The sequence below is a fragment of the Puntigrus tetrazona genome, unplaced genomic scaffold (assembly GCF_018831695.1).
Source record: "Puntigrus tetrazona isolate hp1 unplaced genomic scaffold, ASM1883169v1 S000000397, whole genome shotgun sequence".
Classification (NCBI taxonomy): domain Eukaryota; kingdom Metazoa; phylum Chordata; class Actinopteri; order Cypriniformes; family Cyprinidae; genus Puntigrus; species Puntigrus tetrazona.
Window position 1 is genome coordinate 270001 of NW_025048050.1, and position 25996 is coordinate 295996.

Genomic DNA, 25996 nt, shown 5'->3' on the forward strand with positions numbered 1-25996 from the left:
AGATAGATAGATAGATAGATAGATAGATAGATAGATAGATAGATAGATAGATAGATAGATAGATAGATAGATAGATAGATAGAGATAGATCAAAAGATAGAGATAGATAGATAGATAGATAGATCAAAAGATAGATAGATAGATAGATAGATAGATAGATAGATAGATAGATAGATAGATAGATAGATAGATAGATAGATAGATAGATTAGATAGATAGATAGAGATAGATCAAAAGATAGAGATAGATAGATAGATAGATAGATCAAAAGATAGAGATAGATAGATAGATAGATAGATAGATAGATCAAAAGATAGAGATAGATAGATAGATAGATAGATAGATAGATAGATAGATAGATAGATAGATAGATCAAAAGATAGAGATAGATAGATAGATAGATAGATCAAAAAAGATAGAGATAGATAGATAGATAGATAGATAGATAGATCAAAAGATAGAGATAGATAGATAGATAGATAGATAGATAGATAGATAGATAGATAGATAGATCAAAAGATAGAGATAGATAGATAGATAGATAGATAGATCATCATGTGTGTGTGTGTGTGTGTGTGTGTGTGTGTGTGTGTGTGTGTGTGTGTGTGTGTGTGTGTGTGTGTGTGTGTGTGGGTGTGTGTGTGTGTGCGTGTGTGCGCACACAGTTTGTTATTTCAGTGTAAAATATGTTCGCTATTTTACACTTCAGACTTACATTACTCACTTGAATGGGTTAAAGGCCACGTCCTTCCCTTTCCTTCTTACCTTTTGTCAGTATAATTCTGTCACACAACATTACTGTCATCTGTCGCTAGCAGAAAACGGAGAGTTTTTCATTCAGTGCATAAAAATGCTAAACGGGCAAGTCACATACGATCCGAAAAATTGCACCTACACCTCACATACAATACGGATGCTCATCACGCATCCCGAACCCTCATTATCACGCTCATTACAGACGAATCTACATCAGTGGAGCCCGAAACAGCATGCCGCAACTTTGGCTTTCACTCCCTGTTCGTCTGAAATGATTATATGCGCAAACATCATTTCCTACTCAGCGTTTGGCTTGTGAACAGCTTTCGCTAATGTTCTCACAAAGAGGTTTTAATATATTAAAAGTGCCACTATTATGCCATTTTTTCTTGCAGTAGCTGTATGTGAATGTAAACGATCTGCAACGAAAGTTACTGTCCCCCAAAATAAAGAATCGACTCTATACAATTCAAACGAATCACTTCTGCTATATGTCAGAGCGTAATTTTCGCCTATGTTGCACGTTGGCTGGCCCGAACAAGCTTGACCCCGCCCACAAACACGACTGCCTTAGGGGGTGGACCAATCGCAACAGATTGGGCCACCTGACCAATCAGAACAGAGTAGGCTCACTGAAGGGAGGGGTTTAGAGAGAGACTGAATCTTACAACTGCTTCAAAAGGAATCGTTTGAGAAAATTAGCAATCAGGAAACAAAAACCTATTGAAGGAGACCCCCAAAACAATACAAGGGGCTTTAAAATGGCACCACAGGGGCGGTTTTAGATGTACCTCTTAGCGGGGACTTCATGGCGGCCTCCACCATTCCCACCAGAAGCTGCAGGCTCTTGGGGTCCTGCGCCAGTCCCGAGGCGAAGGCGGCCAGGGCGTCCGCATGACGCCCCAGGTACTGAAGGGCAACACCCTGTCGGAAGTATGCCTGTAGAAAGAGAACCAGAAGGAAGCACGTTAGTGTTGTTATCGTCTTTAATGGACAAGAGATCCTCTAATCAAAAGCGCTCGGGGTTAAACCTGTGTGAAACACGTAGACATGAACAATTATTCAAATCATGCATTTTGCTCATGAGAGCCGCACTGTTTTTTTGCAAAAATCCCAAAGACACTGACCGGGCCACATCTGTTTACTGCGAAAATTAACAGGAAAAAACCTCAAATACATGAATATACAAACACGTTTAGGATGTTTAAAGCAATAGTTCAGCCAAAAATCAAAACGCAATCAGGCTGAGTCCATCTAAGATGTAGATGAGTTTGTTTTTTAATCAGAACAGATTTGGATGAACGTAGCATCGCATCGCTTGCTCATCAATGGATGCCCTGTAGCGAATGGGTGCCGTCAGAATGAGAATCCAAACAGCTGATAAAACATCGCAATAATCCACAGCACTCCAGTCTATCAGTTCACATTTTGTGAAGAGAAAAATGGAAACTTCAAACCATCATTTTCCATAAAAGTAATCTTCTACATTTTAGAAATCTGTGCAGATTCAAATCAGACGACTTTTTCAGTGGAAGAAGCTTTTTTATAAATGCCGGTTTGATGTAATAAGTGTCTTAACGTGCAAACATGCAGCTTTTCGCTCCATAAGACGTTAACTGACGGACCGGAGTGGTGTGTATTATTGTGATGTTTTTATCAGCTGTATGGACTCATTCTGCAGAGCATCCATCGTTGACCAAGCGATGCAATGATAGATTTCTCCAAATCTTGAATGGCAAACATCTCGGGACGATCTGAGGGCGAGTGCGTTTCCAGCAAACGTTCGCGCTGATGCAGAAGTCGTATCTCAGACACGCACGCATTCGCGTTTTCAAAAAAGGCTGCTGTCATTTTGACGGCGCGATGCACACCAGACCCCGTCGACTGTATTAAATATCACAGCAGTTCGCTTCCAGAACGCATAATGCCCTCTCTATATTCACCGTGAGGGAGATGGGCTGATAAACACCGTCGTTTTTGGCGTCTGACTAAAGGGTTCTCGGGTCCGAGCGGCCTCACATCTCCGCCGACATAAAGCTCATTCACAATTATCATCTCACACAGCCGTTTATTAGATCGGCCCGAGCGTGCGGCCCACTTCCAGCCGAGCTGATAACGGCTGGGAGGGGACCGGCGGAAGATTAAGACATGACATTGAATTTATGAGGGCCCCTATAATTAATTTCACTTTGCACGGCGAGCCCTTTGATTACAGACTACCTCTCTTTTTTTCGGACAGCTTCATTGAAACGAATGGGGACGCATATTGAATTCAGCACATTAACCTTTGGTCTAACCATGTTATTATAGGACGTCGCAGGCCACCGTGCTCGGCTCGATATTAATTGCCTCTTTGTATACGGCCCGCCGCGCCGCGATTGGACGCGCTCGGCCGCTGTACGTACACGCGCGACGTCGATATCCGCCCGAAGGCAAATGGATTCAGGGGTTTGTTTCAGACGGCTGGGATTCAAGCCCGTTTCCGTAACGCCGTTTTAAAGCAAACGTGTTTTTCTTTTAGTGAAACAAATACGTAATTATTCGACGTCAGCAAACAGCGCGCTCGCACTCCGCCGGTTTTAAATTAGAATTAAGTTGATTAAACGACAGGCCGGGCTTCGCGTTACGTCTCCCCGCCGAATCCGAAAGCTCTAATTGGTCGATTAGCGCACTGAATTCCCAGCGCAGATGCCGACGGCGCTGCGATTTCATCCGGCGTCGCTTTCATTCCCGCTAACGCAACGCCAATCTCTCCACCTCTCATTTCACTTTATTAACTTTATGTATTTAATTTCCCATTACGTGCAAAGAGGATTAAAAAAAAACACAGAGCTGCCACAATCTGGTCTGAACGAAGCAGGCGTTTAGAAAAAAACAAAGGATTTTAATGATCTTCAGATCCGTTAATGCTTCTTGAACATGAGCTTTCTTGTGCTGATGTGGGCAGAATGTCATGCTGAAAAGAAAAAAAAATATGTTTCATTTTACCCGAGTTGTGAGTTAGAGAATGAAAGAGCATAAACAGAAGACAATAACACATATTTCTTTTGTGTCGCATGCAACAAAATCAATACAACACAAACTGTTTCTGTTCGAAAGACTCTTATGAGCTGGTTTTTACTAATGAATCAATAAAAAAAGAGGCTTTTTTTGATTCCTGAAGAACTCGCTCGGTCATTAAGTAACTGTTCAAGCAATCATTGATGAAGCAACTTGTTTAGCGTTAATACGGTTTCTTTTTAAAATCTAGAGGCAGAAGGAATGTACAGGAAAATATTGAATAAATTTTATTGTGTGGTTATTTATAATAAATAAAACAAAAACACTTAAGATTAATTTACCAAACGCATTATTGTTTGTGTACTATATATATATATATATATATATATATATATATATATATATATATATATATATATATATATATATATATATATATACACACATATATATATATATATATATATATATATATATATATATATATATATATATATATATATATATATATATATATATATATATATACACACATATATATATATATATACATATATATACATACACATATATATACACACACACACACACATATATATATATATATATATATAAGCACTGATTATTAAATCCAATTTTGTTCGCTTATTTAAAAGATCTGTTATTATTCGTGTTAACATAGAAGTGTTTCAGATAACAGGTTAGAAGAGACTCTTATGAACTGGTTCTTTATAATAAATCAATCTCAAACTCATAATATCAGTTTGAATCCATTAAAATACTAACATCAATGTTTTTTGTTGTTGCTGTTGTCATGAGGTCAACCTTATTTTCCTCTTCAGAATTACAAAACAGTTTTTAATGGAACATAAAATTGCTTAATGTTAAAGCGAGTCGCTCTGTTTATTTTCTTTCGGCCTGACATCAGTGACTCCGACTCAACCAATGATTAGAGTTTGGGGCCGGGGATATTAGTTTGATCAACCAATGAAGGGAGGAGGAGCGTTGAAAAAAAAAAAAAAAAAGTTTGGCATTATAATCTTTGCAATTTCTTTTGACGACCCAAGTATCTTTAAAGAACATCTTTAAGTGATCGGAACTAGAAATAGTTCAATTCTACAGAGTAGAGCTCCGCATCCATCAGATGATGCAGTTCTCCGGTGCGTGTCAATCCAGTGTTGTTTCTCAGGGACTGCTGGAGAATGACTGATCTAAGCCGGGTTGGCATATGGAGACGCAACCGCTCTGATCAAGTGTGGCGTCTGGCTGCGCCGGCACCTGACATCTTAAATGTGACGCTCCATCCACAGTCAATTTCATATAATCATAACCACGGACATAACACTGGGAAGACTGTCAAACACACCTCTCAGCCGCGTGACACATTGAGCTTCCTTCAGCTCTACAAGTTTTTCTGCATTCAGAACGAAGAGCCGCCGCTTTTTTCAGGGTTCCACCAGAATGAGTGACAAAACAAAAATGATTCAATCCCGCAAAGACCGCCCGCCGTGATTCAGACGTTTTTTGAGCACTTCAATTGAAAACTCGAACAGCGGCGCTCTTTGCGGTGCATTACGAGCTTCGAACGTGTGCTGAATTAAAATGGATCTCCTCACACTAACAGCAATGTGTGTGAGACCAGATGTCTATAGACTCGCACTGTGAAAAACTTTTCAATATTTTACTAATATTTTGCATATACAATTATTATTAGCCATATACGCATGAAAATACAAAATGAAATATTTTAATCTAAAAAAAAACATATGAACGTGAATATAACAAGTGTAAACTAAAAACATAATTGTGAGAGATTGCATAAATGTGTATGTAAATACATATGCATTATTTATATATATATATATATATATATATATGCATTATTTATATATATATGCATATATATATATATATATATATAATATATATATATATAACATATATATATATATATATATATATATATATATATATATATATATATATATATATATATATATATATAACATGTATTAAATTATATTCAACATATATGATGTGATAAATATATTTAATAATAATAATAATAATAATAATTTTTATATTTTACAGAATGTAGATACTTTTATGTATTATTTACGCACAAAATGTCTATAAAATAAGATACAAAAAATGGTCTTTAAGCTCATTACGTTTAGTTTTTTATTTGAATTTTCAATGAAATATGACACAATTTGTGCTCTTGTAAAATCCATCTGTACCCAAGCGCCCTTAGCAGACATCATTCCTTCAGACAGGTACACTTTGCCCCCTGATGGAGCCACCGGCTGCCTAGCAACACTCGCCTGGCAACGCTCGCCCCCTCCAGTACCTCACCTGCTGTGATTTTGGCTAAAAACACAGACAGAAAAGTGTGATGAAGAGATGAAGCAAACGAGGCTGTTTAGGACTAATTACTGAGCCAGACTCCGCTGTGCCGCTAATCACCTGACTTACACAAACTACAAAGAGGACCGAATAATTACGAGGCTGAAAAACTTCATTAGGCCATTTGTGCAGATATTTAATGGCTAACTTGTCCAGTGACGTGCTTTATGGCGGTAATGACCAGTCGTGTACGATGGTTATGACCATAAACACTACTGCTGACATGACAACAACTGCTTTACTGTCCTAGACTAAAAAACACGGACAAGATGCTCATATGTTACAAGTCAAGCTAACTTTTTACATAGTGACTAACTACTGCACTCAATCTATTTAGGTGAGCTGATATATTTTCAATAATATCAGATGATACGAGCAACTTTTTATATACAAACAATTAATTCTCAAGCATTTACCCGGCAGAAAAACAATTGGGATCTTAATTAGAGTGCTAAACACTGAACTTAATTTCAATTTCACACTAAACACATCTAATAAACACATAAATGTGCCATAATTATATATAACGGAAACAAAGTGACAAATACTAGCACTTAACTAAATGTTTCACAACAACAACAACAAAAGGCTAATGTACTAAAATACAATTAAAATCACCAAAATGAATCGGATTGAACAATTTAGAAGGTGTTTGCTTATTGCCTAAATGTTATTTATACGAACTCCTTAAAAAGAATCACTTTAATGATTCACTAAAATGAATCACAAGCAACAGTTCAGGAGGTGTTTGATTACTGACAAAATGCTATTATTATACAAATTATGAACTGATTTACTCTAAAGAGTCACTAAAACGAATCAGACTTCACAGTTTAAGAGGCTTTTGATTCTTCGGCTTGCGTCGCGTGCAGTTGTGTGTATAACAAAACAATTATAAACGCAACAATTTAGTGAAACTACTGTCAAGTTAAGTTAGCGGCATGTTCATTGAGTCGCTCCGAAAACCCCCCAAAACACTTTTTTGCACATATCGAAGTTAGCGACATATAAAAAGTGACGTCCATATCCAACCGTATCTCGGCCGGCGGGCCGAAATGCATTTACTGTGCAATCACAGACGCTCCATCGATCCACGATCCGCATCAAACTGTGAAGGGATGCGCCGGAAAAAGGTCACACTTCAGGACCGTAATCAATGCTGCGCGTTCGGCATTCAGCGCCTGTCACAACTTCCTCACGCTGCACAATGATGGGCCCGAACGCGCACCCAAGAAGCCTACTATTGTAATCACACCTGTCTGAAATCAGCATCCGAGCGGCAGGTGACAGATAAGTGCGGGCTGATGCTAATTGCGCCGGTTCTGATGCCAGAACTTCTTGTTTCGGGACTGATGTGGAAATGAGTCGGTGCCACGTTCTGATCATCAAATCTAGCGTTCATGGGGAATAAGAGCGTTCATAATGCGGGCGACTATGGCGGAGTGGAGCTTTGCAGATTAGCAGATGCTTCACTTATTGATTGTTAAATGCATTAATCAAAGCCAGATGGCGGCTACACCAACACTGTCTGGCGTGAATGTGGAAGTGCTGCAAAACTGCAACTGAATGCATTTACAGCGCGACCATCAAAGCGTGTTCAGCGATTGATGCAAGTCTGTCGGGAAGCAAGTGGCAACTTTTCAAGCTTGTTTCAAAAAGGCCTGGCTTTTGCAGAGTGCGTACACTGCGAAACAGGATTTATTATCACAGTACAATTCACAATAACAAAAAGCTACCATTATATCGTTTACAGTTTAATTATTGCCTAAATGCTTTTTTATTTACGTGAATCCTTAAAAATGAATTCACCAAAATGAACTGATTTACTCAAAGGATTCACTTAAAAGTACATGAAGTGTTTGATTATTGCCTAAATGCATTTTATTTAGTGCTGGGAAATGATTATTCGGGATGAAACGCATGCAAAATAAATCTTTTTTATATATACATAATAAATATACACGGTACACAAACATTAATTAGTGACAGCGCTAATTTTATTATACAATTTACAAGAATCACCAGCATGAATCAATTGATTCACTATAATGATTCACTAAAATCAATCAGATTTTAGTTCAGTTTAGGTGTTTGATTATCGCCTAAATGCTATTATTGTATCACTAGCGTGAATCCTTTCAAATGAGCTCACCTAAAATGAATCAATTGATTCATTATAATCAGCAGATTTTTTTTGCCATGTACAGCTGCCTGCACGACACGACATGACTAAAATCAAATGAAACCCCTTAAATTTTTGTTTTGACACGCATCTTGTGAAAGTAGTGCCAACTTTTCAAGCTGTTTCTTAAGAGCCTTGGCTTGTTTTTCTAGCTTGTGCAGAATAAAATTACTGCCAAAAACAGGAAAGTGTGCAACGCTCTGCATAAGTGTGTCAGCGCGCTTAACCTCATCTTAACCTTCAAGAACGTTAATGCAAAGGCTCAGAGAAAAAAAAAAAGAGAGTAATGCAGTAAATGATGAATAAGATCAGCTTTAAACATGTAGGACTTCTCTCTGTTCCATACGAAAGCCTCATTGAAGATCCCAAATCATTCTGGTTTCATTTTTTCATTCGTACTCGCGGAAATCTTTGCGGGATGCTTTGCAGCACGTCTCCTTACAAAGGAGGCGCGTTAAAAAATGAATTCGGTATTAAACATAAATGTGGGAATTAAAAGACTTTAGAGAGCCGAGAGAGCTACATCAGCAGCGCTGAGAGCCGAAACAGATCGGGCGAAATCCGCTGACTTTTATCTTAGCTGAGAGCCCCGACGTCAAGATGCAGCACACATCCTTCAGAAGGAAAAAGCCTGCAGGCGTTTCTGTGAAGTCATCGAGCCTTTTTACATCACATACAGTACGCGGTCTCACCTCTCATCCACTTTATTAACCTTAATTAGATTTAATTATAAAACAATCACCACCAATTCTCATGGAGCCGCTCACGGGATTAGCATTTTAAACAATCACCGCATCCACACTTGCGTTAGCATTAGTCAGAGCTATTTGCTAAGTCAAGGACCGTTGCTCTACTTGAGGAAAAGGACTCAAACAGTACCCTTTAGCGCTCACGATTTTCACTTGAAAGATGCTAAAACATGCCAAACCGGGACAGTAATTCACCCAGAAGGCCTAGCGACTTGCTAACAGTCTCTCAGACAGAGGCTGTTAGCCTGATAGAGGTATCTATCAATCAAAACATCGAATAAACATTAACAAACACCTAAAACAACCTTATAGAAACATGCTGACAAACACCTAGAACGCACTATCGATGTGTGAACAGAACCCTAGAAACAACATAGCAACCACAGATTATCCAAGCAACCCCATAACACTAACTAGGTAAAACCTCCCAGTAATGTCATAACCACACAGAACACCCTAGCAATGCTATAACAACATATTAACCACCTAAATCACCTGGTGAACTCGAAGCAACACAATGACAACCGCGCAGAACAGCCTAGCAACCCGATAGCAGTGTATTAACTACCCTAGCAACCTCAAAGCAACACGTTAACCCTGTTGGAATAAAAACAGCATATACTGGTTAGGTATATTTTGAAGCTGGGTTAATGGTTTGAGTTGGTTTAAGCTGGTCCTTTGCTGGTTTAAGCATAAACCAGCTTAAACCAGCATCCCAGCTTCAAAACATACCTAACCGGCATATGCTGTTCTTTTTAACAGAAAACAACCACCCAGAACACCCTAGCAATGATATAACAACATATTAACTACCTACAACTCCCTCATAACAACACTCAATAAGCACAAAGAACGCCCTAGCAGAACAACAACAACGTAATAACCACCTAAAGCACCTAGTAACCTCTAAGCAACACACTAACAACCACACAGAAAACCAAAACATTACCTACGCATTAAATACACATCAGCTACCTAAAACACCCTCATAACAACATTCAATAAGCACAAAGAACACCCTAGCAACACTATAGCAATGTATTAACTACCTAAAACACCTAGTAACCTAAAAGCAGCATGCTATCAACCAAACGGAACACCCTAGCAACACTAAAACAATGTATTAACCACTTAAAGCACCCTCATAACAACAAAGAACACTTTAGCGGCACCACTGCAACGTATTAACCACCTAAAGCACTTCGTAAACTCAACCTAATAACAACATTCAAACAAGCACAAAGAACACCCTAGCAACACCACCTAAAGCACCTAGTAACCACAAAGCAACACACTAACAACCACATAGAGCACCCTCGCCCATCAACTACCCTCATAACGACACTCAAACTAGCACAAAGAACACCCTAGCAACATTTTGAGCCAACCTAGCAACCTCAAAGCAGCACACCAACAACCAAACACCCCAGAAACCACACGGCAACGTGCAATTTCCTAAAGACACACAGAACATCCTAGCGATCTCACAGCAACACGTCAACTACCTTAGACAACCTAGTAAGCTCACGACATGCTAACAAGCGCTCAGAACACGCCCTGGAAAACTGCACAAAGCTGTTTAATGATGGAATTTGTTTGCTAGGAGATCTCCGTCTGAATGCGGAATATTACCAAATACTACCGAGGCCTAAGAGCATGATTCACTCTCAGCCGCTACATATAAGGAGCTGTGAACCCGGAGCACAACATGGCCGCCCGCGAGTTGATTACAAACACAGAGCGCTAAACTGAACTTGAGTGACACCGAGAAACAGGAAACCGAGGGACACTAAAATAGCAGATGTTTAGTTTGTGCGTCCACTAACACGTAAACAGGCGATCCGGAAATATTCGCCCCTCACGGCTGGTTATTGTCCAGCAGCTCTGTTTCCAGCTAGCCTGGAATGCTCGAGCGCAGATCTCCCATGCGATTACCAGACAAATGCAGCCTAATTCGCAACACATGCAGCGGTTTAAATATAGAACCGCTAATTTAACTAAGTTCTCCGCAGACTCTGGGTTTTAGCAAGTCAATAGACTTGGTCTTAGTCGTCCGGCTGACATTCGTCTGCCATGGAAAACGTTCCCGAGGGTCGACCCGGTTTTCCCTGTTTCCCTGTCTTTTAAAAAAGAAAAACACATCACTATAAAAATCTAAATAGTCACCATTTATTACATATTCCTGATCTAACTTACGATTTATCAGCGCACACTGTTCCAGAAGTCTCTTAATCTTCGAAAAACAACATATGACACTTCACAGTCCCGAGAATTAATTATGAAATATATAGTTATCATTTAGATCTAAATAATTTTATAAATTTTTGTAGACTAAATAATTTTACAAATGGATAACACCTTCAAAAATATTTGTAAACCGGTAAAAATAATAATAATGATATCACCAGTATCACAAATAATATTTATTATTATTATTATTATAAATTATTTATAAATAATGTTAACAGCTGTACTAGTTTACTTTTTAAAATTGAGTTAAAAATAATTAAGTTTAAATATTCAAATAAAAAAATACATTTTATTAAAAGCAATCTAAAAATAAAGTAATATACATTTTATTAAAAGTAATATTATTAAAAGCAAGATTTATAAAAAAAAATGCTTATAGCCGTAACGTAATAAAATTAATATCACTAAAAACAATATTGTTATTAATAAAACGTGTTATTGTTTTAATCCAAATAGCATTTACAACAACTAATAATAATAGTAACGTCACTAGTATTACAACTATTATGTAGTATTATTATTGTTGCTACTATTATTATATATTATATTACATACCATTATTATAACTAAATAACTGCCACTTAATACTAATAATAATTAATAATCAATAAAAGCAATATTTACTATTAAAATATTTTGTGTAAAATATTATTTTGTTTTATATATTTTGTGTTTAAAATAATATGTTTTATACCATAACTAACTTCAATCGTTCTTAAAATATGCTTATAAATACTAATATATTGCATTTTTTAAATATTCTTAAAAATTGATATGCAATAATATCACTAAAAGCGATTATATACCTCTTATAATTAACATATTTGTTATTGCTTTAATTCAAACGATTACTACTTCTACAACTAATAACAAAAAGTGGATAATATTGCTTAAAATGAACTCCTTATTATTTTTTTATCATCAAAAGTCATTTTTACGCTATAACATGAACATTAATCCAACATTTGGCTCTCAGCATTGGTCACTGTGCATAAAAATATTAAGAAGTAGCGCACCTCTGATGTGCTTAAAGGCGGTCCACCTGCAGGGAGATTAAGACGCTACAAAGCAAACAACAAACCTTAATTGAAACTGCCGTCACCAACTGTTCATAGCATGAAGGCGCAGCCCAAAATAACAGGGCTAATCTGCATGAATATTAATCTGGGTTCCTGTGGGAAGCTAATCAAACGTCATTAATCTGCTCTTCGCAAGCGTTTCAAACGAGACAAACGAGTGTGTTTCCGTGCCGGCCGGAGACCCGAGGGACGAGCGCTCCAGGGCCGCGGTCCGAGACGGGTCCGTGTCCCGCGCGCTCTCAGGAACCGCAGAACCCACACCGGCGAGCGACGAACGACGCCGGTCCCCCGCGGCTCGGAAAGTGCACTGGAGGAGGAAATTGAGGCCGCCGCGAGTTCAGCTTTCTTCCGAAAGAGCCCCATTTCACACGGCGAGGGGTTTAGGCAATTACTTGCGACAACGGCTGGCATGGCAACCGAGGGAAAGATTGATCTGGACACGAAACAACTGTGTTTGCTTTATTAAAAGTAATTCATCACCCTGCCCGGGTGTGACGGCGCTGTAGGAATGTGTGCAAACGGACAGACGCGGGCCCGACGCGGGGGGGCTTCGGGGAATCGGACGCATTAAAGGAAAGCCACCCGAGCGTGTTAGGATTCGCGGATTCTCTCTTGCTTGATTCTCCACCGTCTGCCGGCGTTCGAGCGCTCTCGAGTTCAACCGCGGCACTCCGGGAGCTGCGCGATTAATCAGACCGAGTACATTCTCATCTGCCTTCGTAGCGCTTTCGCAGTTTGACAAAACTGTTTGGAGTAAACAAATACGAGCAATGAATCAGATCGTTTGGGACCTGGGAGAATTAAATGAGTAATCTTTGAGATCATATGTATATATCGATGGCAGAGATTCTTGTATACAATTAAAGATAAGCCTGTTTTCATTTTTATTGTGTTGTGTTATCATGTTTTTTTGGGGTATTTTATTGCATTAGTTGATTTTTTACAATTATTATTATTATTGAATCAAAACAGTTTGCGGTTATAATTATATTAATTGGATAAAAAATATATATTTATTTTTTAATATTTTAAAAAATTAGTTTTTATATATATGTGCATGTATATATATATATATATATATATATATATATATATATATATATATATATAATATATATATAAAAAATATTAAAAATAAATGTATATTTTTTATCCTATATATATATATATATATATATATATATATATATATATATATATATATATATATATATATATATATAAATAATATATATAAACTATATCTAAAATATATCTGAACAATATTCCTTTTTTTGTTCTTTGGCAGATATTTTTGCTTGTTTTAAGGAAAAACTACATTTGAATTTTTTTTGTATTTTATCGCATATTGAATTTTTACAATTATTATTACTGAATCAAAACAGTTTGCATTATAATGATATTAATTGATCGGTTTTTGCAAATGAATTATATTTTGAATGTATGGCAAGTCCATAAATTTACAGAAGATTTACAGAAAACAAGACATGATATCTTAAGTCATTTTGCTTGTACAGTAAGTTCATCTTGATTCAAGTATTTCCAAAAAAGCCATTTGCAAAGTGTTTCTCGTTCAGTCCTATTGCTTTGTACGAGCAACAACTGAGATCTCTTTGGCGCAGATTACGAGCAGAAGCACAGTTTCAGACATTTAACAGATCGTCCATTATGAACTTATTTAAAATGATGATACATGACGGGATCACCTTCTCAAAAGACTTCAAGAAAAGACTCATCTCTTCTCAAGTGAGATCTCCTGCTTCTGATCGCAAAGCTAAGCACAATGGGACATTTTTTTTTATTTCTGCAACCCAAAAAATCTCAAAGTTATGCATTTGCTTTGCGATTAATTGCATCGCCGTTTATGAGTCTCGGCAAATTTGATCCAAACTGAGATTTCTCCTAAAATCCGAACCCAAGCGTCGATTCGTCCTGCGTTCGATCTCATTGCGACCGAGATCTCATTATTGTCTTTGTGGGCGGCAGAACTAATAAGCGCGCGCTCGGTATGCTTTCCACAAATGAGCGGCGTACGGATGGATAGAGAGAGCTAGCCGGCGCTAATGGAGTCCGGGGCCGGACGTCCTGGTGCCGTGTCACCTTGCTCCGGGACAACCCGCTAAGCTGCTGGCACTAATGGTCGCGTGAAGGGCGGGATGAACAGAGAGAGCAGGAACGCAGCGCTGGCAGGTACATACATAATTGCGATGTGAGATGCATAAGAGAAGAGAGCGCCGGGGGCCCAGATCCAGCGCCGTGACGCTAACAGAGACGAGCGATGAAGGTCACCGGCTGCAGGAGACGATGAAGACGAACCAGCCAACCCTCTCCATCTGTACCCAACGCTATATGACACCCAGAACTATTTACAAATTACTCAATTTGAAATCTGCTTTTATTTTAGTTCATTGTTAAATTGTATTAATTGCCATTGTGCATGATGCGTGCTCGCTTGCTAAATTTATTTATTTGATCATTTATTTGTTATTATTAAAATACTTGGGAACACCGATTGAAGGAAGCTCAACGTAAAAAAAATACAATAAAAATAAACCAAAAATGAAGCGCTATTTTATTTTTAACTTAATTGTATTTGATGATGATTAAGCTAAATTTAATTTATTATTATTGCTAAATGATGCATATTCGTTATTCAATCTAAATGCTTGCTAATTTATTTTAAAATGTCTGCTAATTTATTATTATTAAATATTAAAATAAATAAGAATATAAATTAAAGCAACAAACTATTAACATAATATATATTAATAGTATATTTATATAAATGTGTCATTATTATTATATTATTATTTAATTGTCTGATAATTAATATTCAGTATGCTATATATTTTAAAATAAGCTTAATACAATACTGACATGAATTAATGATGATGGTGATGATTTTTATTATTAAAAATTGTATTTTTTTTTTTTTAACAATACAAAACTGAACTAAACCCAAATAAAAGGAAAATCGCCTTTAAAACGAAACGAAGGAGCTGAGCGAACGCAAAAACCCAACGTGCCTCATCATGTTGCCAGTCCTCGACATCTGCGCGGATGAGACTGATTTGCCGCTGATTAGCCGTCTCTGCCAGCGAAGAAGAGATGTTAAAGATTTTAACACTCATTAGAGGCAAGTTTACAGCCGTTACAATACACAGACTCTTAGTTTCGGTGTGAAAACGCATCTGTTTTCAGCTCGCTCCATTTGTGGAAGCCAAAGCCTCGATTTTACAGCTGGATCCAGATCAGCAAATATCTGTCCGTCCATTACGGGTCAAACCGAGCGCCTCGGCCTCTTTGCATTCGGCAGCCATTAACAAGACTCCTTTTACCGAACCGATAATCGGCAAAACATCTGCGGCGAGCGACCGATCCCGCTCAGATGCTGCACCGAAACAGCCGGAGTTCCCTTATGATGATGTACCTAGAGCGAAACAGCAAGCCCTTGAAGTCGAAGGCTCTTATCTGCGCAGAAAGTGCCACGTCTGCAGGAAAAAAAAAAAACTCCCGAAGAGGAGCCTCCCTTTCAGAAGCGGATGACAGATAGCGATAGCGAGGCTGAGACGGCACCATTACCAGCTCCGGTCGGCCGCTGTGATTCAGACCGGCGGCGTTCAAACAGTCTTTGTTGGCTGAGGAGCGGGGCTGGCGTGCTGAAGTCAGCACCGGAGACGGCGCTAATGAAACGCCGGCTTCTGCATGCAGAGCGGCCCGTCAGATCCTATCCCGCCTCTAATTACTGCCGCGCTCGAGGTAGGAGCCTGATAACGCCCGCTCCCCTAATTGAAATCAAAGCGTGCCTCTAGGGAGCGCTGATGAGAGATCATCGGGGTGCTGAGCTCGGCGTGCCCGGCCTGACATTAGCAACGGCTTCCAGACCGGCTTCAAACACGCAGACACCCCGATCTGGAGTTAAAGAGGCGAGCGTTAGGGAGCGTCGGGGAACTTCGAAACGAGCCGAACGGGCGCGCGTGCGCGGCGCGTGGTCTTGCGGTTTCGTCTTTGCTGAAAAAGCGCAGAGATAAAGCCAACGTAATGCGTCTGGGTCAGTTTGGTGCGGTTTAAGAAAGAGTTCGGGTGCTGTGAGGTCATGTCTGGACTTGCCTGACGAAAAAATAAATAAATAAATAAATAAATAAATATATATTAAAAAAAAAAAAAAAAAAAAAAAAAAAAAAATATATATATATATATATATATATATATATATATATATATATATATATATATATATATATATAAAAAATTTATAATAAAATAAAATATAAAACTAACATAAAAAAATAATATAGACAGTAAAGTAACATATTGAATCAATATAAATTAAAATACACAGATTTAAATATATAATATTATATAACATATATAATAATATATGTTATAAAAATAAAACAAGTTGAAATAAAATCTAAAAATGTTAAATAATAAAACTAAAATAAATATATAAAACATTAAAATGATGATAATAAAACACAAAAAGACAAAAAGTGAAATAACAAAATAAAAACTCAACTTAGTAAAAATACTAATATTTTTCTACATTTAATAATTTCATTTATTAAGTAAAATGCTAAAATCAGATAAAAGTTAAATAGAAAATAAAATTATAATAATACTAATAATAAAAGAAGCTGAAATAAAAATATTAAAAATAAAGCGATAATAATATATAAAATATAAAGTGAAATAAAAAAACTAAAATAAAATGTTTCGGGTGCTGTGAAGTCATGTCTGGATTGAGCTGGTGGCGCCGAACGCCGTTTAGTCTGATACTGCCCTTCAATAGCAATAAAGACCTGATTAAAAACCCACCGAGGAGACGTGACACCTACATACAGAAACACAGAGCGGACTTCATGATTTAAGATCATTAGTGACAAACAGGTCACGCATTCGGCGCCGGTGCACGAGAACGGTGGCGGCTTTTAGAGTAAATCAAACAAGCGAATGAGTCGTGTGGTCAGTTCCTCTGGCACATCATCGTACGGTCTGAACGTCAGCCAAATCTAGATACGTCTCCTACAGACCGGTCAATGTGATGTCACGACATTTCCTGAAGCCATAAATCATTATGAGCATTTATTGCCATCATAATTAAATAAATCCACCAAACTGGCCATTAATCTCTTTTTTTTGCAATTATCCTACCGTTTTAAAGCCATTAAAGACGCATTTCCAGAACGGGCGCATTACCTGGAAAGCATTGGCTGTTTGAAGCGCCATAATCGCGCATAAAGTCAAATTAAAATAAGTAAAATAAAAATAAGAAGTAAAACGTGTAACTGTATTGTAAGAGTAATTTTTTAACATTTATTTAATTAAATTACATTTTATTTGATTTAGTTCGCAGGAAATAAAATCTAAATAAAAATAAATTAAATAAAAATTAATTTTATTTCTATTAAAAATAAGCTATAAAAATTAAATACTATAATAAAATAATATAATACATAAATAAAAAAAAACAATAAAATAATACTAAAATAATTTGCATTTAGCCAAAGATTAATTGTAGAATGTTTTGTGGCGTTCAAATATAATGTGTTCACATAACAGTCAATTTTTACATTTTTAGTTTAACTTTTAAATCAAGGTTGATACAAATATTGAGAAAATTTAAGTTCTTAATGCATATTACTTTTTGATATATTTATGGTAGTAAATTTATGAAACATCTTCACGGAACGTATCCTCATGATTTTTGGCATAAAACAAAACTGGATTATTTTGACCTCTACAGTGTATCGTTGACTATCCGTGTGCTGCTTACGACTCCAGGGTCGCTGTTCTAACAACGTTCACCTTTCATCCGCGAGCGTCGAAATGACAGCGAGCGACAGTATAAGCGAAAACCCGAACTCTGAATGAGCTCCGGCTTTAACGGGCTTTCTAAAAGCGTGACAGGAAGAAGAGAATGACCTTTCGGCGTCCCTCACCTGACACATTCTCGCTAATTCTCCTCATCGGAGAGACGAAGAGCGCGCCGAGCGGCCCCCGAGAACACGTATTGACGTTCTGCGGGGGACTTCGGATTAATTACAGAGCCCAGCTGGACGACCCGAGCCAGACAACCAGACGTCCGAAACTGCTTTTTCCTTCGTTTGCGTTTCCAACGCAAGCTCATTAAGCGCAGAGGCCGAAGCCTTCTTCTCCGGCCGAAACCGGTTCCCGCGCAAAACGGTCGGGTCTCGCCGACGGCCTCCGGTTCGTTTGCGACGGAGGGATCGGCGGCAATTAAACGAGGCCTTTCGGTCGCCCGAAGACGCCCCGAAATGCCACGCGACCATCAGCCGCAATTACGCGAGCTCCCTCGTGGCCGGAGATCGACCTCTGCAGCGAGAAAGAAGGAGAAGAAGCTGAATTTATAATGTCACCTGGGACGCGTAACCGACTTAGCCCGGAAACGCCCGCTCCCTTTATTTACGTTCGAGCGTTTCTGGGATTTGCATTCGAATGCGGTTTATTTTTGTCGTTTCGGGAGACGCTCGTTTAGTCTAAACGGCGCTAACGGAGAGGGAGATAACGTGACTGATGCTGTTTGGAGCGGAAGAGGATCGCTTGTCGAGCGTTTGCTGACTCGGCATGAAGTGCCAGCGAAATGAGCCGTCTACAAAGTGATCACGCGGAGAGATACCTGCGCCGCTAAACAAACACGGATAAACAGCCCGGGAAATCAGAGTCGGTATTAACGCATCTGAAATGCCTTCACTTCTGGAGAGGAAAAAGTCAAGTATTATATATTCCTTTCTTTTAAATATTTATAGAGATAGATGGAGTTATAGAGTTCGTTTAAAAAATGTATATTTAATATTTTTCTTAGAAGACGTGGTGCATTTTATAAAATATATGAAAATTTGTGCTGTCAAATGATGAATCGAATCAGAAATAAAAGTTTTGTTTATGTGCGTACTATGTGTATTTATTATGTATAAATATACATATAATTTAATATTTTTATTTTTATATATATATATATATATATATATATATATATATATATATATATACACACACACACACATATATATATATATATATATATATATATATATATATATATATATATACACACACAAATATATACTTTATGTGTGTGCAATAAAATATACATAATAAATACATATATATGTCATAATTTTGCCAGACAGTGATGTAAACAAATGGCAAAAAATAAAAACACCTTAAAATAAATTGAAAAAACTAAACATAATATTGTAAAATACTAATAAAATTACATGCAAATATCTAAACAAAAATTATAAATTAAAATAAAATTATAAAGCAGTAAAATAAAATAAAAGCATTGATATTAATAAAATGTAAAAAAAAATAATAATAAGGAACTTACAACATAAAAGACACGTTTTAATACAATAAAAGTAATATGATACAAACAAATACTGAAGTAATAAAAAAATAAATAAAACAACATTAAAACCAATGAAATAAAAACCAAAAATATAATAAAATATTTTCCTGTTTCAACAAACCATTTCGTGCCGCGCTTTCTATTTCTGGCTCGTGTCTCAAAACCCCATCATGGTTTCACGGAGCATTAATAATGTCAGGCTGTGTTCTCCCAAAATAACATCTTCACAGCGACACCAAACTCTGACAGGCCTGAAGCACTCCATCTAACCTCTCCATCCCCTTCAGACACATCCACGAGACGAAACTCATCAGAGGTTCAGAGAAACGCTTCACCAAGGCCTTTGGTGTGGACCGTGCAGAAGAGCTGCTCTGAAGTTAATGACAGTCTGGTTTTTAAAGCTAGGATTCCTGTAGAAGAGCGCGGAGGATCTGTGACGAGGGATTCACCTTCCGCTTGTTGGATTTCGACAAGGAGCTTCAATCAATAGAACGTGGACGTCTGAGAGCAACATTTATTAAACGCACAGAGCTTTTAATATGAATATACACCCCAAAAAATCATGCAGGATTTGGTTTAAATAAAGATTTGATTCAGAAACTCCTGGCGAATGTCACTAATATTAGCGATATTACATTTTTTACATTTATTTCGGTTTATTAGCTTTTTGTTGTTTTAAAATCTGCTACAATCATTTTTAGTTCGAATTTTTATTTTTCCCTGTATGCACGTAATATAGGTGAATATAAAGTCGTTTATATATTAAATAAAAAAAAAAAGAAGAAATGTTTAAAAAAAAGTACTTGAGTAATAGATTGAATTGGTAAGTTTGATTCATTCGTGTGAGTCGGTTCAAACTGATTCAGAAGTCTAAAGGATTCGTTTATAACGACGCTCGAAAATGTTAAAAATGTTTTAGTTCAAACGTATCCTATTTGACCAAACGCATAAATATTGCGAAACGTATCAAAAAAAGAAGCCAAAAACATATTCAGATTTATTTTACATTTAATAACAACATTGTGGTGACAATATTATATGCCTTTTCTTGCGAAACTCTAAAGCAAAATGAAGTTTCTTGTCAAAATCGAACCACGCTTTATTTCTTGCATTAAAGATTATCCAAGCAAGCAACAGCAGCTGTTCGGTTGAAACGAAATATCGTGAACTACATCAAAGGCAGAAAAAATGATGTTAAGATTAGGGGAAAATATGATACTTTCTGCCTTTTCTCTTGAACCAAATTTTTTTTTTTATTAAATTCTTACCATAGTTTAATTTCAAGCATTAAATATGATGAATCTACTGTCTGTCTGTTTAAAATGATGGTTTATATGGGCAAAAAAAGAGAAGCATAAATAACGTATTTCATTTAATTCACACGCATCGTAAAAATTAATTAGTATATGGTATATTTTACCCTTATTCGCTTGAGCAAAGATCATTTTTAATTGCATGCTTACCATATTTTAATTACTGCATTAAACTTTTTTTTGACATAATAAGCAACAGCGGCTGTTTGCATAAATATTATGGCATTTTTATCAAATCAACAGGCAGAAAAATCAGCATGATTATCTTCAACTGATTTCAGGTCGCCGACGTCTGAGTTCATCCGCGAGCCCGTTTAACGTCCTTAATTACAGCGCTGCACGAGTAATTATCAGAAAACCCCAATAAATCACTAAACAGGTGGTTAAAGGTGAGTTCTTGGCACTGGCGCCAGGCAAAAATATCCCTGCGACCGACGTCCTTGAGGAATGTGACCTGTTTTTGTCTTTGCGAGCGGACAGCTGAGAGTGCCCCTGCCACTCGTCCCGTCGGCAGCTGTCTTGTTAAAGCCCCTCACATTCCCCGACCTGCCCATCACCGGCTGAATCGGAGCAAACAAAGCCTGCCAGAGCCGGCCTGAATGCAGCGCTCAATCACAGGCCCGTATTTGTCTTATCCGCCCCAGCGGACGCTCGCAATTCTCCTCTCCTCACCTATTATTTGTTTCCGTTTTATCTGTGCGCTTGATTGCTTGGGCCATTTGCCCGGCCGCTTTGAGCGTGTAAACGCACTCAGGGGTCCCCTGACAGCCCGGATGGACGGAGAGAGGACAAATTCACCTCCTCTATCCATCTATCCGTCCATCCGTCCGTCCATCCGTCCGTCCTGAGGACGTAACTGCAGCAGAGAGCTCAAGCTGTACTGGGTAATTAGGCTGTCAGTCAAGGCTTTCGTAAACGACCTCTGCGGGGCAGTAAGAAGGGCCTGTATTGTTTAAGCGCAACCCGGAGTGTGCATTGTGTAAGGTATATAGGGCCGTATCTGACCAAGGCATGGCAGAATTAAGTTATGGAATGATATTTACTCTCATCTGGAAAAAAAAAGCACATTTTTGATGAACGACTGGAGCTGGAATCAGTCAAGTTGCGACACTGATCAACGTCGGTTAATATTACGGTGCTTAAAGACATACGACTCGTATGAAAATATTACATGAAAAAAATTATTATTGATGTATCGTTCTCAGAAGTGTATGAAGGAAACAGCAAAATAAAGCAATAAAATAAAAGCGCGAGACAAAGTAAACAAAAAAACCTGTTTAATGGTTAACGGTAATTTCCTGTAAAATGTACAGGTAAAGCGTAAAGTGACGTTCCCAGAATTCCACTGCATTTACGGTTTTTCTTTAAAAATCGCTACGTTTCGTCTACGTTTTTTCTTATCGGTTATGTTTATTAGGGCTGCACGTCGCATTTAATGTTGCTAAATTAACGTTCATTGCACATTTCCGTTGAATTATTCTCAGCGTGATGGCGTTTGGTGTTTGTGTGAAAGACACCGTGCACGTTCTGTGCATGTTCGTATTAAAAACCGGGCTTTGGTTCATCGTGTGGCTTTCTCATCACCACCTATACGGTATTTAACTGTAAATTTAACAAAAAAACGGTAAAACCAAAAACGGCGTTACCGTATTTTGTCACGCTCGAATTCCAGCAAACACGTAATTTGTGTTTGCTGAATTTAACATAAAACGGTAAAACCAAAACACGCCGTTACCGTATTTTTTTTTACGGTAGAACGCATCTCCCAGTTTTTCCCAGCCATATATTTTAGGGAATTGTTTTGAAGTGTAGGTAAGACAGTGCATTCAGAGACTCTTAAACATGCACTCGTAGACAGTTTAGTATCGAAAACGGCACTCGAGCCGTGATTGTACGATAATCGCAAGTGTGCTTTCTGCTGGAAATAACTGATATAGGAGCACTGTAAAGCAGCAGGCTACGTATGATGAGCGTTACATAAGCGGCGCACTCAGATCTTTCTGCAGGCATCGCGTGCTGGAGGAATAAAACACATGAGGCCTAATAAGAGCACTTTGAACTCCCGTTCTTTCATCGTATAGCTCATATATGAGGGACAGAACATTATACTGTGCGGAAGAGATTCAGGCCACACAGCAGCTTTGATCAGATCATCCCTGCAATGAGCAAAACCCAAGGCCACACAAAAATACAAGCCTGAAATACTCCCTCGGTGTTTCCTATCACTACTGAAACAATACAAATGACATGTTCATGCATGCATATTGTTATAACCAATTTGAAAGCGTCTTGAAAGCGCAAAGCAGCATCTTTATCAAGCCTGCAAACATCTTCAAACACGCATCCACCTGGACTTGCCTATAAATGTTAAATAGGACTGCATAACATTACAAATACAGCGGCGAACTAACCTTCTGATCAGCCAGGCACTAAAAGTTTTATCGCTTCACATTTATCCTTTGTCATCCCCTCACCGCCTTCAGTAAACCCTGAGCAGACCAGTATTCCCAGCGCCTTGAACTTCAACCAGCTGTCAGTCAAAGTGAGCAAACAGTGGGGGGTGATGGGATAGAGACAGCAGTGGAGAAGGAAGGAGGGGATGGAAAGAGGCCCGCGGACCCTCAGTCCGGCATCTTCTATCCACATCTGAGAGCCAGAGAAGCAGGACCGGGCCGCTCTGAAGTCAAGAGCTAATGAGTCTCGGTCCCCGGGGATGGACAGGGCCCGAAACGCGAGGCATCTCCACCACGCCACCTTTCATGTCCTTCTCAAAGCAGAAAAAAACCTTTTTTTTTGCATTTTCTGAGCTGCTGAAAGGTTTGGCGTTAGTGCACTGTGGCGCTCGGCCCTGTTTCCACATTTAATGAGAGCTAAATTATCTACTTACTAAGTGTAACTGAAAGATAGAGTCCATTCGGCCCGAAGGGATGGAAATTTGGCTTTTTAAATCATCTCGATAAATATATATATAATATATAAATATATATATATAATATATATATATATATATATATATATATATATATATATATATATAAAATGTTACATTTGATAGTATTCTTACTCTCAAATACTATCAAATAAATAAGGTATGACTGCACTATTGAAAAAATGCACATTCAATCTGTAAATATAAATAAAATAATGTTTTAAAATATATATTTACATAAAATTTTAAAAAATAGATAAATAAATAAATAAATAAATAAATAAATAAATAAATAAATGTGGCATTTCTTATTAGATTACAGCATGACTGCACTAAAATTGCACAAAAATCAATAAAATACGTTTACATAATTTAAAAAATACATTCATTAAAATAAGTCAACAAACAAATACGGTGTTTCTTATTAGATTACGGTATGACTACACTTAAATTAAAATGATTAAAAATGAATAAAATATATTTATACGCTTGTAGGATATACATTGACATAAATAAATAAATAAATAAATAAATTTGTTAAAATAGATAAATAACTAAGGTATTTCTAATTATCATAAGATGACAGTGTGACTGCACTATTAAAAATGCACGTTAAAACTAAAAAATAAATAAAACATTTATGTATTTTAAGTATATATTTACATAAATAAATAAATACATTCATTTACTTACTAATCAATTAATTATAATACATGTGTGTATGCATTGTGTCGTTCGGCCTGTTTCCATGCTTAATGAGAGCTAAATTATCTACTTACTAAGTGCAACTGAAAGACGGAGCGCATTCGGCCCGAAGGGGCGGAAATTTGGCTCTTTGCATCACCTCAGACTACAAGCCGATGCATATTTCAGGACCGCATCAAAGCACGAAGCCTTTGAAATAAGTCTATCACCGCGTGTTAGTGCATCTTCGCCAAAGCACAACGCAATTACGAATTCGGGGCTGAACAACGTGCCGTTTTCTCGCATAATGAAGTGTTTTGTTTTGCATCACGGCCCAAAAAAAAAGGTCCAAACAGGATGGCGGAGGGTTGCGCCGTCGATTGTGTGACAGCGTGGCCTATTAGCAGGCATCCGCTAATTAACAGTTCTTTAGCGTTTACCGCAGTGCAACCGCATTCGTCGGCAGCCTCGTTAGCATCCATTTCCAGCGGTGTGAAAAAGCTCCGAGCTCTTTTGAAATGCTTTGGATTGCACATTAATGATCAAAGGAAACAACCCCCGATGACTGCAAAGCATGCTGGGACGGCTCAAATTACTTCTGATATTATTGTGCATTTGAAAAGAAAAAAAAGCTGAAACATTAATGCGCCGATTGTCTGAAAGAACATCGGTGTCTCGGAGCGGCTCCTTCAGCGTTTTCTGGAGGACAAAAGATAGTTTTGCACGAATCCTTCACATAGATTTAAGCACTGCGGAGAGAGACGCGCTGCAGGTGTAGGCCGTCACGTATTATTGCACGCCCAGGACCATGCATACAGTATATACTCGAGCGCATTCCCCCAGACTGCAATTCAAACACGCTCGCTGCTGATGAAAAAGTCAAGCTCATTATATATTTGTTGCTGCGTCGCTGTTTCTTTTCCAGACATTAAGACGTAGCCTGCTAATGAACAGAGAGAGACATGTTCATCTTTCAAAAAACCCAACAAGACGAAATGTAGTAGGATTGTGCAGCACGGCGTATCTACAGCACTGACTAGTTAGTTAGTTGGACTGAATGTGCACATATACATATTACATTGCCTAAAATATCAACAGTAAGTTTTTGGTCTTCGTTTGCGTGCAGACTGATCCGGTGTGACAGAAATAGTAGCATGGTATCAAGTATACATGCATATATATATATATATATATACACATATATGTATTATGTTATGTAAGATTCTATTGTAATAGACAAATGCTGTTTGTCTTTGCCCTTTTTAAAAGTGGA

The 25996-nt window shown here is 37.7% G+C and overlaps 1 protein-coding gene across 3 annotated transcripts in view; it reads right to left on the reverse strand.

Annotated features, from left to right (window-relative positions):
- The window catches only part of ttc28 (tetratricopeptide repeat domain 28), a 251279-nt gene that overhangs the window by 88236 nt on the left and 137047 nt on the right, over positions 1 to 25996 (reverse strand). For all 3 annotated transcript variants that reach the window (XM_043231644.1, XM_043231643.1, XM_043231645.1), the window contains one exon: positions 1548 to 1695. In XM_043231644.1, coding sequence (XP_043087579.1) covers positions 1548 to 1695 — 148 coding nt within the window. The remainder of the gene's footprint in view (positions 1 to 1547; positions 1696 to 25996) is intronic.